The sequence below is a fragment of the Aedes aegypti genome, chromosome 1 (genome assembly GCF_002204515.2).
Source record: "Aedes aegypti strain LVP_AGWG chromosome 1, AaegL5.0 Primary Assembly, whole genome shotgun sequence".
In the NCBI taxonomy this organism is placed as follows: domain Eukaryota; kingdom Metazoa; phylum Arthropoda; class Insecta; order Diptera; family Culicidae; genus Aedes; species Aedes aegypti.
Genome location: NC_035107.1, coordinates 246,503,871 through 246,518,073, shown reverse-complemented (window position 1 = coordinate 246,518,073; position 14,203 = coordinate 246,503,871). Strand labels below are relative to the sequence as shown.

The following is a 14,203-nucleotide window of genomic DNA, read 5'->3' as shown; positions in this document are numbered from 1 at the left end:
AATATTTTTGAAAATTTTCATTGCCTTACCGAAAATACATCCATTAATGATTGTAACCCATTGAAAAAGAATTCTAAAGGTATCAGATTTGACATCATATCATAACGATATTCACCTCACTGAACAACTTCAAGTCTTCCGAGCTTAAAGTTACGTCAGTTCTAATTTTCAAACGTGGTTTCCTAAAATCTTAGTTTTCGTTGATATTTTCACTTCAATTCACTTCCGTATCAACTCGAACACTCAGATTTATGCTCTAAATCGTCCGTGCGTGATAAAAATTCATCGAAATTTGTTTTTTCTCGGTTAAAAGAACGGTGTTCATTTTACCACCCCTGTTCATTTTACCACCACTTCCCCTAAGTTCTCAATGCTTGCTCGAAAGTATTTTTTTTTTGAACGCCTATACGATTTTTTTTCTAAAGTTTTCTTAAGTTTCCTGAAGACCGGTCAGACAGTTGAAGTTCTAATGGAACGTTAAGGACTCCATCATTTCTGATTTTTCTGACGCTATTTTTATACAGATGTGTCATCAAATAATAAAGTAATAGAATAGCTGTAATAATAGCAAATAATGAAAATATTTTGATATATTAAATGTCTATGTTACGTTTTCCTGAAACCATTTGAAAATACTTGGTCCAGTATGTCTGAATACAGACCAATTGCTTCCTCCAAGCATTTCCATGGAAGCTCTACTAGGCTTTTACAAAAAAAAAACTCCCAACACACCTTCATGAATTTATCATCTTGAACACAAGAAAACACTTCATGAATTGTTTCAGGAACTCTAGCTAAGGGACCGTCCATTAATGACGTAGAATTTTAGGGGTAGGGGGGAGTCTACAATTTTACTACGAACCGTGTATTAGGTATGGCAAAATAGGCCACGATGGGGGAGGGGGTGTCGAAAATTCGCCGAAAAATGCTAAGTCATTTATGGACGCTGCCAAAGACCATATTGGCAAGTTTGAAGGGATTATCTAAGTCAGGGTTTACAAACCGCGGCCGTGACGACTTTCCAGGGTGTCCGCGATGCCATACTAAATAAATACCGTGATTGTTGATTGAATAAGAGATGTGAGGAGTCTCTAACCTCGCTTGCTTTACTAGAGTTCATTATTACCGAATTGCAGATTTTTTATTCTTCACATACTGGTAAAATTATAACCTGATATGTGTTTTTAAATGCTAAATTTCTGTGTTACTTCCAATGTCAATATACCAAAGAAAGATTGTAAGCTAGGCATTTTCCTGCATCGGTGTTGCAATATTATTTCATTGCGATTTCGAAAATGAAATTTACATTGTTCCGGGAGGTATCTATGCAAAACTCCACCCGCATGGTTATGAATTACAATTAAAAGTTATGTCGATTACCAAGTTACTTTTAATGAATGCACTATAGACAAAACGTCAGGTTATTTGTAGTTCGGCATTCAAATTTCAGCCTAATTGAGCTATTGAAAGCTAATTACTTCAGGTATTACATTAAATTAAGATTAATGGAAATTTTCAATTTTTACATCAAATTAAGATCCAGGAAATTTTGCAGACAATTCTTTGGGATTCCATTTGAGATTTATCTTTTTTTTTTGTTTAGAGATACTTTACCCATAGGGGGGGATTTTTCCAATACCCCATACTTTAATTAGGAATTCTCTTAGGGATTTCACAAACAGTTCATTGGACCTTGGATAGGTGGAACCATTGGTTGGTGATTAAATAATCAAAGGACCAAACCTAGTGAATGGTCTACAAGAGTTTCTTAAAGCTCAAACGCAATAATAGCGGAACGGCAACAGAAAACGAAACCGGTTCGCCAGCATGAACATGCTTGTCGACTTAGTGTTGGTTGACTTTCATTCAATGATAGCTCAGTCGAGATGGTATGTTCTATTCTGGCTTTACCGGCTCCGCTTCCGTTGCCGTTCCGCTATCATTGCGTTTGGGCATTTAGAATCTTGAGGTAGTCGTTAAGGCCCAAACGCAATGATAGCGGAACGGAACCGGAAGGCGGAACCGCTCAGTGGGACGAAACTGAAAATTGACGGTCGAAACCTCTTAGAGGCGTTTTAGCCCATAAGTGTCTTCGGGACATTGTTTTGAATCAGCATCCCGAATAAGAATAAAAAATAATTTTTACATTAGACTAAATTGGGCACCCGAGCAAAACATATTTTTTATTAAAAAAATGTTTTGGGCGATAATTACTTCAGCAAAGTTATAGATCTTTTTTATTTTCAACAACTTTGCTGAACATACTTGATATTTTTGACGTCGTTTTCACGATTAAATTTTTAAATTTAGCCTATTTTGCCATAATTATCAGTTTTTTGATCATATCTATGCTCAATGTGCAATTTATGAAACTGACATGTTCTACAACATTTTATATATTACAAAAATACACAAATTTGCCCAACATACCAAACCTGTGAAATCATTACATCGAAAGATATAATGAAATTATGTTAAAATTTATGTAATTTTCGACCATTATTCTAAGCAAGTTTCTCCTGAGTCGGAACTTTTCGGCAGCTAAATCTAGTATAATTTGATGCCTATTATATCAGCTAAAGCCCCATGGCAATAGAATGATCGGGTCTCACAGGGCACATTGAATTCAACCATTTTTGACAAGCTTGGAATTCCGATCTTAAATAGTTTTTTGACCTTTTTAATACTCACGGTGTTATAATCTGTATTTATTATATCACAAAATAACGTATTAAAACAACACTTTTGTCACATTAAACCTCTCAATTTAAGCATCAAATCGTAGTTGTCGAAGATTGTTCGGCTCTAGTCACAATACGTGAATAATTTAAGACCAAATAATAATATGATCGGTGTTCAAACAGACTGAACCAAGTGGTTTTAATAATTTCAGGAAAACGTACCTCAGGCATTCGACATATCAAAATATTTGCATTATTTGTTGTGATGATGCAACTTATTTGTTTGATGATACGTCTGTATCAAAATACCATCAGATGGAGTTACTAACATATCTCTATGACACCAAAATATCATCTGGTCCAGTCTGTCTGTATTTTATGAGAAAAAGCAAATAATAATAGAGAGTCAAACATTATTTCGCTTGTTAAACACAGTTCCTCTCATTTTTCAACCATTAGTTTGTTGTGCCGGCAGAAGTAAACTTATGTCCGCAATTGCTGATACATGGGAAACCATCAGAAACATAGTTGTTAAGATCTTGTTGCCATGGGGCTGCAACTGATATAATAAGGCATCAAATTATACAAAATTTGGCTGCCGAAAAGTGCCGATTCAGGAGAAATTTACTTTAGAAAATGGTCGAAAATTATATAAATTTTAACATAATTTCATTATACCTTTCGATGTGATGATTTCACAGCTTTGGTATGTTTGGCAAATTTGTGTATTTTTGTAATATATAAAATGTTGTAGAACATGTCATGCTCATAAATTGCACATTGAGCATAGAAATGGTCAAAAAACTAATATTTATGGTAAAATAGGTTAAATTTGAAAATTTAACCATGAAAACGACGTCAAAAATATCAAGCATGTTCAGCAAAGTTGTTGAAAATAAAAAGATCTAAAACTTTGCTAAAGTAATTATCGCCCAAAACATTTTTTTAATAAAAATATTTCTTGTTCGGATGCCCTATTCAATCTAATTTAAAAAAAATATTTTTTATTATTACTCGGGATGCTATTTCAAAACAATGTCCCGAAGACACTTATGGGCTAAAACGCCTCTAAGAGGTTTTGACCGTCAATTTTCAGTTTCGTCCCACTGTGAACCGGTTCGCCAGCATGAAGCTGTTAACGAATGAAATAGAACCAACACTGAATCGACAAGCACATTATAGTTCATGCTGGCGAACCGGTTCCGCTTTCCGTTGCCGTTCCGCTATCATTGCGTTTAATCTTCAGTGTTAACTATTAAAGAATCCAAGAAGTCATACCAAGAAGAACTTCTGGAAGTAAACTTAAGAATTTTCACAGTTTATCTCAAAGATAAGGCAGAAAGGTCTTTTGGACAAATCCTGGGATGCATTTTTATCCAGCTTTTGCAGCTTTTTACGAGCGCTAATCGCTTCCGCAATCAGCCTTTTTTTCTGGTAGGGATGAGTCGATTTGACGTTTGGCTTAGGTCATTTTATAAAGGCCTTTTCAAGTGACAGCTCCGTCTATCCATTTGTTTACGTCGGTGGAGGACCTGTGCTAACACGGGACTGTCATCTCCATATAAGAACTGTCAAAGAGCTTCCCGATCAGCTGTTTTGAAACGTCTTGTGAATAGGCCTATTGAACGGAACCAAGCCACACGTCATATCGCTTGATCCCTACCAGAAAGCGAGCCTGATTGTGGCAGCCATTAGCGCTCGTAAAACGCTGGATTAAGAATCTCCAACGAAATGCCTCAGAAAAGAGATCGATGGAAGAAACCTTAATTGAATTCATGGAAAATTTGCGGAAAAGTCATAGGAAAATTGCCAAACATCTTTTGGATATTGAAAAGTTGGATGAAAATTAGAAGAAATCCTAGAACAAGAATTGAATTTATTCCTAAAAAAACATCAATACTTAGTATCCCAGAAAAATCCTCAGAGGAATTCGAGTAATTGTCGAGCAATTGAAAGTAACATGGAGGAATCTTTGCCACAAATCATAGTATAAAACTAATAAACTGTAAAACCTTGCTGCGCCCATGTAGCCTTAGACCTACCCAGCGTATGTACACAGTGCAGAGCGATAAGTGGTACTCGAAGAGCCACCTCCTCACGCCGCTTCACATGTCTAAAATAATCACTTTCGCTTCAAGGCCTTTCGAGGTTATGTTGGGCCAGAATGCTACGCAGTGCCCCTTCTATATCAGCCCACTCATTCCGCTAGATACATATATCTACCTAATCTATAGATGGCTCATCAATAGCTAGAAGAGCGCTACCGATTCGCAGTGACTATAAGTGGCTGTCTCCATCACCGAATAGAGTGGTTGTTGCCTTTGAAAGGAGCGGTTCATGCCGAGAGGATGACACCGAATGGAGTGGGTAAATCCTGCCAGTACCTTATACTGAGCCTTCAGCAAAATGTCGGTGCCGGTGGAGTAGGATAGTTTGGATTATGGAAGATTATGGAAGTATTTCAAAATCAGCTCGTTGTCTTGGAAAAATATTGGAAGTATTTCTTCGGACATTACTCTTGTGACAGTGTGTTTTGATTTCTATTTGAAAATGAAATATTCTTCAAAAAGTGTTTTCAGAATCTTTAACAATGTAAAATTGGGTTCCAACATTGAACATTGAACTTTGGAGTCGTAGAAGAATGCAACAACGAAACAATTATTCAAATGCATTGACCCGTTCTCAAGCCAACTCGGGACATACAAACGCCATTTTGATTTATATAGAATGAAGAATAGCAAGGAAAGGATTAAATTTGATTAACACACCAATTCCCGTGTTTGGTTGTGCAAATTTTAATTTTAATTTAACAATTATAACTTGTCTGGTATTGTAATGGAATTTAACTGACTATCATATCTAGAGAGATTTGCGAAGATAGATCAAAAAAGTTTTCAGAAAAGTTACATTTATAAATGTTTATTGAGGAGTTCAATCACATATAATTGAAAACAAAAAACTTTGAATAAAAATTCAAACCTAATTAAGGGTCACCCAATCCAAGTTTTAGTTTGTGCATGTCCCCTTAAATATTGTTTTATTTTTAAGGAAGATTTTGATGGATTTTTTATATGATTTTATGTACAAACCGCGAGAAGGTATCCTAGAGAGATTTGTGAAAAAAATATTAGAAAAAAAATGTTTGAAGTACAATTTGAAAACACTCTACAGAATAGTTTGAGAGTATTCCCGAAGTAATAGCAGAACTCAAATTCAGGATGATTTTCTCTCAGTGAAATGCTTGCGAACTCATAAACGTACTCCGAAAAAATAAATTATGCATAAGTTTTCTATTTGGAAAAAAAAACTATTGAGCAGTTATTTGTGAGTCAATGCCAAGATAAAGCTATGAAAAATGATCTTAAACAATCATTTCCCTGTTCATTCCGCTGATAGGGCTGGTGGTCCTCGAAAGACAATGCCAAGTCAAATGGAAATAACCATTGAATAAACATGGCAAACTGTTGTAGACTGCCTTGTGCGTTACGACCAACCGTCAAAAATGATTGATGTAATCAATGAACAACTTTTTGGGTTTCGTTTTACTTCCTTTCTCGTAGGAGTACTAAAGCATGTAACATTGACTCACCGGTCATAGGACCAAAGTTGCTTTTTTGTTTAATTTTAGCAACAAGTCTCCGAAACGATGTGTGCCGTCTATTTATACTTTAACCTATATGTGAACTCATCAAAACTCCATCAGTCTTGCTTTTTGGCGCGCAAGATGAGCACAGAAGTATGACTCCGACGGGTGTCTGTATGATGCTATTTGTAAAATATTGATTTTCTTGTCACATCTTGCTCTCAATGTTGGCCCCTCAGCAAGCCATGTGGCTTCCTTGGCTACCGTTTTTAGTAGGTACTTTTGCGGAATTTTACCATTATCTAGTAGGCGCATGCCAACCAGTGATCCCGCTGATAATTTGTGTTAGCATAGTCGGCGCTTATCGTGGCATACTGCGAGCACCTGCCTAACATATGGCACGGGAAATTGCTACCATTTGAGCGCTTCCTGCCGTTTAGCATGACGTGCGATAGCTGATACCTATACTGCTGGATAGTGGATAAGTATAGGCGCATGTTGCATCAGGCGAAGCAGTGCAGCATTTAAAAAAACGCTCATATTCCGGATATTGCACAATAATGAACATTCCTGATTTCCATTTTTGCAAGATAGGTAATTAAAACGGGGAACTTAACGGAGAATCTGACGAATTTATCGGTACCCTTCTCATCGTGACAACATGTCTACTTGAAGGTTTCAAATAAAGAGATTTTGGTATATGTGGGAATATTATTAGTTGAGTTTTGGAAGCATTAGGAGAAATCTTCCATTTTTTCAAGTATGAAGAATATATATCCAAACTTTTTTTGCAATCTACTACAGATGACACACAGGCTGCGTCCTTTGGCTCAGGTGCGTCAGATGTAAAAATATTTTATAACTAGTGGTCCCGGCAAACTTCGTCTTGCCATCAAGTCATCAAGTAGGCTGTTGAAAAATGTCATGGTATCTTCTGTACAAAATGACATATTAGTACACCCCCCGTTTTACCAAATTTTCCGATAACTCCCTAAACTTTTTCGTCACATGAACACGTTAGAGCCCTTCAAGAAGACAACAGTGAAAGGATTGTGCAAATCGGCTGACCTATTCTCAAGTTATTTCGTGACATACAAACACCACTCCTTTTTTATTTATATAGATCTTCTTCTTCATGGCATTAACGTCCTCACTGGGACAGAGCCTGCTTCTCAGCTTAGTGTTCTTATGAGCACTTCCACAGTTATTAACTGAGAGCTTTCTTTGCCAAAGTTGCCATTTGCGCATTTGAATACCGTGTGGCAGGTACGATGATACTCTATGCCCAGGGAAGTCAAGGATATTTCCATTACGAAAAGATCCTGGACCGACTGGGATTCGAACCCAGACACCTTCAGCATGGCTTTGCTTTGTAGCCGCGGACTCTAACCACTCGGCTAAGGAAGGCCCCATTATTTATATAGATATTGGTCCCAAAATGCTGACTTGAGGAACATCAGCTCTCACAGAAGGCTTTTAGACCTCGAGTTCTGATAATTAACCTAAAGTGTACGATTTGACAGATAACTTTAGATTATTCCAACAGTTTATGTTAGAAAATTAATGTTTTTAAATTTTACAATCAAGCCTTCATGCCAAACACTGTCGAATGCTTTTTCAATGTCTAGAAGAGCAAGACCAGTAGAATAGTCTTCTGATTTGTTGGAACGAATCAAATTTGTTACACGTAAAATTTGATTAGTGGTCGAATGTCCATATTGAGTTAGAAATATATAATCAGTGGGAGACATGTTACTAGAAGGAGGTACATTTTCTGTTGGGATGTTCCGTTGACGAAGAGACGAAATAGAAGATACCTGCGGCGGCATTAGCATGGGTTTTTTCATTTGATTTGAAACAATTCGAGCTAAAATTCGTTGCTAAAAATTCAGAACTGCTATGACAAATGCAATAAAATGCAATAAGTTGATAACAAAATTTTAACAAAAGCTTTATTTAATTATTAAAATTAGGATGATAGTGTTGCCTAACACAGAACAGAATATAAAAAATGAATGTAATGTTTGCAATAATACAAATAGAGAAAGAAAAAAAAATTAAATTGATTTAATTAATAATCTTAGGTGCCTTCAATTCTATTTCATATATCAACATATGTAACTCAAGTGAGCAACCTAAAAGCGCGGTTCAACTTCCAATTATGATTCCACTAAATCGAGTTCAACGACCCCCAAAATAACGTCATCAGAAACCCCGGTCAGTGCGTACTCACCTCTTCCTCCAACAATACTGATGGATCCATTCTTCTTGCCATCCAACAGGTTCTGATTATCGTTCGCTGCCATGTTTCCCGCTGTTTTAAACGTGCACCTTCCAACTTCCAATCATCAACAACCAAAACAAAACATTAACTTCCTGTTTGCAGTGGCCGCCAAAAAAACCGCCTCGAAAACCAAACACTTTTATCCGCATTCAACCCGAAGATATTATACGCACTACACGACGTAGACGTTCACCATCGATGGCTCTTCTAACGTAAACTGATCACGATTCCCGGTCAAGACGAACAACGTTCGAACACCGAATCCATCAATAAAATTTCCGGTCACTCTCTTCTTCTAGCACATGGTCCAATTTCGGCACCCCGCGCGCGCTCGCGTATTTCTTCAGTTCTTCAATTTGACGACGAGGAAGAACGATACACTTGTTGCTTCATGTACCTCTATTACTATGTAGTATTATTATTGGTCACACGAGGGTCGATTGATGGCTTCCAGTATTTCGCGCTCTTGCCGCTAGGAGACTCACACCACTTGCTGCTGTGCTGCACGACTGCGGCGTTGTCCTTTTCGATGGAATCGAATTAAAGGCGGGAAGCATCAACTCTAAAAATAGAAGGAAAGATGTGCGTTATTAAAAAGATATTGCTTGTTCTTTGAGAGTAAACAAAATAAAAGTTTTGTTTGTTTAAGTTGCGTATTTTGAGAGTATGACGTTGGAATGAACTCTTATAACTCTGTATTAATCTTTCGTCATATCTAGCCAACACTGGCGTAAATAAGATGGGTGAAGCTTGGAATAGCCCCTGGATTATTTTTGAAAAATAAGTGACTAGATAGTTAAACTGCACGTTCGATATACCGTGTCCCACGCTAATTTGAACGGTGCCTCATGCAAACAATCGGGGTTCGTTTTTAATTTGAGCTTCTAGTTACCCTACGCACAACGAAAACACATCTCTCATTTTTTTAATGTCTTTATTAGTGTCATTCCAAACATTACATTCATTTCTTATAATATAATCTAGGTGTTCTGTGTTATTAGACAATACTATCATCCTAATTTGGTAAAACAAATTTAAGATTTTATTAACATTTTGTTAACAACATATTACATTTCATTTGCCGTAGCAGTTCGGATTTTTTACAGGTGAGTTGATTTCACCTGCTTATAAGAGAAAAAAACACGTTTTCAATATAATTAACCTAACTTAACCTAAACATATAACGCATTAATCGTAGCAATAGAAGATTGTAACGATTTTTGCCTGAAATTATTAATGATTTTATTTGACATTTGTTCCAATGTTTCAACATTGGATATTCCATGTAACTCATTGGTACTATACCAGGGAGAAAGCTTCAGAATCATTTTCAAAATTTTATTTTGAATTCTCTGCAGAGCTTTTTTCCTGGTATTACAACAGCTAGTCCATACTGATACAGCATACATCATGGCTGGCCTGAAATTTTGTTTGAATATCAAAAGCTTGTTCTTAAGACAAAGTTTTGATTTTCTATTAATAAGGGGATATAGACATTTTACATATTTATTACATTTGGTTTGAATGCCCTCAATGTGATTTTTGAAAGTTAAATTCTTATCTAGCATGAGCCCTAGATACTTAACTTCATCTGACCAATTTATTGGAACCCCTGAGGTAACTCAGGTAAGTCAGATGTGAAAATATTGTATAATATTGGTCCCAAAATGCTGCCTTGAGGAACACCAGCTCTTACAGGAAGTCTTTCAGATCTAGAGTTCTGATAAATAACCTGAAGTGTAGATTTGATAGATAACTTTGAATTATTCTAACAATGTATGTTGGAAAAGTAAAGTTTTTTAAATTTTACGATCAAACCTTCATGCCAAACACGGTCGAATGCTTTTTCTATGTCTTGAAGAGCAAGACCAGTAGAATAGCCTTCAGATTTGTTGGACTAATCTTCCTCCTATTTTACAGTTACCTATGATGTATTACACAAGATACAAAAACATTTAAATGGAAAAATGATATTCAAAGGAACGTTCTCATCAATTTAAATCAGCTAAAGTCTCAAATATCCTTTTCACTAATGAGACTATCCGTTTCCGTACATATATTCAACAGTATTTTACATCTACCTAGGCATAATCATTGTTCGGAACACATTTAAACACATTTTCCATTGTAGTAGATTTTAGATTTCTGAAAACAAAGCAGCGCTTTCCCATAATTCGTGGGTTGTCTCCGCATTTCGAGATTTACCCGTAACAGACAAAAAAAAAGAGTTTTTCAAGAGCCTTTTATCGCACATGTTACCACAATTTCAATCAAACTGCACAAAACAATTCACGGTGACTTTCAAATGCCAACGATTTTCTCAACATTTAGGATTTCGCACTATTCATCTAAACTTGTATTTTAAGCAATACTCATTAACCAAATAAACTTGCTCAATCATTTCAGTTATAGACACTTTTTCCAAATAATTCACCAGTTGTTCCACCAGCTGAATCTAGAAATTTGCGGAGACGATAAAAACGTGACAGATCAATTTTCAACACATCCGTTCGCGCGCGCTGCCTACTGCGATCTTCATCTAATGAAACCAACACATTGCTTATGTTGATGAATTTCATTCGATTTCTGCAGATTATTTTCGACGTTCGATAAATGATAGTAAAAACTGAAGTAAGAATTAGACGAAGTCCTGAACAAATCTCTGATAATATTCCGAATGCATCTTTGGAAAAAAAAATCCTGCTTGAATATCTAGATGAATCCTTTTTCCTGGGGACAACACAGAATTGATTCCCGAACAAATCAGGTATACGTTCTATATGTAATTCCTGTATGAAATCTAATTATACCACAGATGACAGAAACAAACTGAAACACTTTGAAATCACTAGCGCCGAAACACATCGGATTGCGTCAAGCAGTGGTGAATACAGTATCTTGAATTGTTTCATATTCATCCCTTACATCGTTATGGGAAGCGATAACAGCGCCACCACGATGTTGCTACTTGTGTTGCCATTTAAAATGGCCGTCAATTGTCTTACACAGTTTTCATTACGGATGATCATGATGATCATGAATCCCAGGAGAGTAATCAAGAGCGATTTCTACATGAAGTAAATAAGGAATAGTTAAATATATTCAAAGAAAAACTAGAAGAATGAACCCAAAAATTCTTAAAGAATGAAGACAATTTAAAAAAATTCTAATGCAAGAATAAAAGTGAAATCCTTAAAAAAATATTTAATATTGAGATAAGTATTTTAAAATGCGAGCGCTGCGGGTGACGTATTGGCCACCTACCATGTCTTTGAATCGACCGTTAAAAAGGTGGTCGATGGACAATGATGAGAGTGTGACGTCTGTTTGTCTGTGGTTCTACATTACCTCTATATGCCAGTATTGGAAAATCTAGGTCTTCCTGTGCTTATTGGCAAACCCAGACGTCTTTTAAGATGTTCCTACATTTTAAATTCAGAAAAGACCTAAATGTACGCTAGTTTCTTTACGTGTGTATAAATTCACAAGATTTCACATACATGGTAACAGGAAAAATAACATCTCACCAAAATGTTCCGAATTCAAACTGAAAGCTAGTTATCAGCTATCACCATGTCTCATCAAGTCCACCATCTCAATTGATAAGCTATTTCTAATTGAATCAAATAGACCAACATCACCACATTCCCTTCCACGTTGATTTGTGTATCCATTGACGTCCCCAAAAACGATAGATACCCACCACGGTGGCCGCTCTAATAAATCTCGTGCAACTGCCAGTAGCATCCAGCAGCGTTAACGTATATTTGACGAACTGACTATAGATTCAGCTTCCAGCACCCCAACAGCACCAATCATCGAATTAGGCAGCCTGCGGGGCACAATCGGATTCGCTATCAGTGCTTTTATGAACCCTCATAATGGAAGCAACTCAATGGCCCGAATAAAAAATACACCTATTTTTATAGATGAACTTGTTCAAACACCTTACAACCTATATATTGCTTATATTGAATAACACGATAGTGCGTGTTCTTGCTACTACTTTGGAACATTTTTCCGCTCAAATAACGGTCATATCATATTTTAACTTTAATTTTAAAAAAATTGGCCCAAACTTGAACCTTGACACTTCTTATCATATTTGACGTTCACTTACCCGACAACAACGCCACAGGGATTCAACTTTTTAACACTGGGGTTGTTTCTATCTGACATTTCGGAAGAGACACGGAAAACAAAATACACGCAAAACATGAGTTTAAACCAAGGGGTGTGACAAAATCTCTAAAACCGGAAAAAATCTTTTTCGGACTTACACCAACGAAAAGCATTTAAAAATTGAGTAAACATGTGTTTCTGGCCTTAACTTAAGCGTTTGGTGCTAAACTTGGGACAGGCCCAAGTACCTGGGTATATAATAAAAAAAAATCCAAAATTATATTGTCAACATACACAACGACAAAAATAAATCTATTTACAATTGACTTAATTTGTACTATATTAATAGAATACATTTCTTAGTGAATTGTAACATTTAGTTCAATGGTAGTCCTATTGGAGAGCACGGTCTTGTTACAATAAAACGTATTGTACTTTAATAATATTTCCCATCAGGGCCATGCCACAATCAACTGACAAGACAAGTGAGCACGGACAAGAACCGTACAGTATCAAGGGTGGAGTGTGCGAAGGCCATCTGTTATAATTGCCGAGATTTGTTTGTACTTTACTGGCAATCAACCAAGGTCGGGGTCAGCGACAGATACTCCGGCTCTGTACACATAAGAGTGGCATAACGGAAAAATATAACATATCACGAGAGCAATATGTCATAATAAGCATCTTGAACTTGTACATGTGTACATGTGTACACATTGTACATACTTATATTACGAATTCCACCAATGGTAGCTCGAAGAGATTTTCTTATCAGGGGCCATTGTTGAGCCGAGTATCGCAGTGGCCACCAGAATCAGTTGTTATCACATTACTTAATCTGAATGATGATCGATGGTTTGCATTGTTCGTAACAAAAATTGCCTGTTAAGTGGCCGTGAATTGGCCATAGTAACGGAATCGATTGCTTGTTTTCGAGCTTTTCCAATCCTACAGCGGGCGTCATTCGCAAGGAAGGGATGAGTTGAACGATATCGTTACAAACTGTTCTCCTGATTTGAGAGTCACTTGACTTGCAATCGACATGGATGATATAAAATTTTTTAGCTTACATGCATGCTTTTTTCAGTGTAGGTAATGGCTTTAGGACTCTTATTTTGTAACCGTTTGGTTACAAATTGTTGATTTTTGTTTTGTTTTTTTGATGTTTGTTGGATCCTTCACGTATCTTGTGCAAAAACAGAAGGAAAATACCACAGGAGTGATAGGGTTAAGTACCGATGTAAATGTCTTCATCCTTCGTGTTTGCTACCAATTATTGATCATGGCGATGATTCATGAGAAGCGAGGCATGCTAAAAAGATGTACTTTGTTGAAAGTGGGAAATTTTTAAAAGAACGGCCATTGCCCAAATTCGGCCTCTTTTAGTATCAGGCGTCCGTGTGCTGTGGACAATAATTTAGTGAGTGCAGTGAAACAAGTAGAACATTAGTGGAGATATAAATACCGTAAAACGGGGTATCTTTGATAATGCGGGTAACTTTGATAGTGCGTTACCCACCACATACTGAACGA

The 14,203-nt window shown here is 36.5% G+C and overlaps 1 protein-coding gene across 3 annotated transcripts in view; it reads right to left on the bottom strand.

Annotated features, from left to right (window-relative positions):
- Positions 1-14,203, bottom strand: part of LOC5566478 (equilibrative nucleoside transporter 1) — a 96,583-nt gene that overhangs the window by 60,246 nt on the left and 22,134 nt on the right. For 2 of the 3 annotated variants that reach the window (XM_021837404.1, XM_021837403.1), the window contains exon 2: positions 8,498-9,110. In XM_021837404.1, coding sequence (XP_021693096.1) covers positions 8,498-8,570 — 73 coding nt within the window. In that variant the 5' untranslated portion in view covers positions 8,571-9,110. Of the gene's footprint in view, positions 1-8,497; positions 9,111-12,251; positions 12,296-14,203 lie in introns of those variants that run through there. The other variant, XM_001650815.2, reaches the window with a different exon arrangement.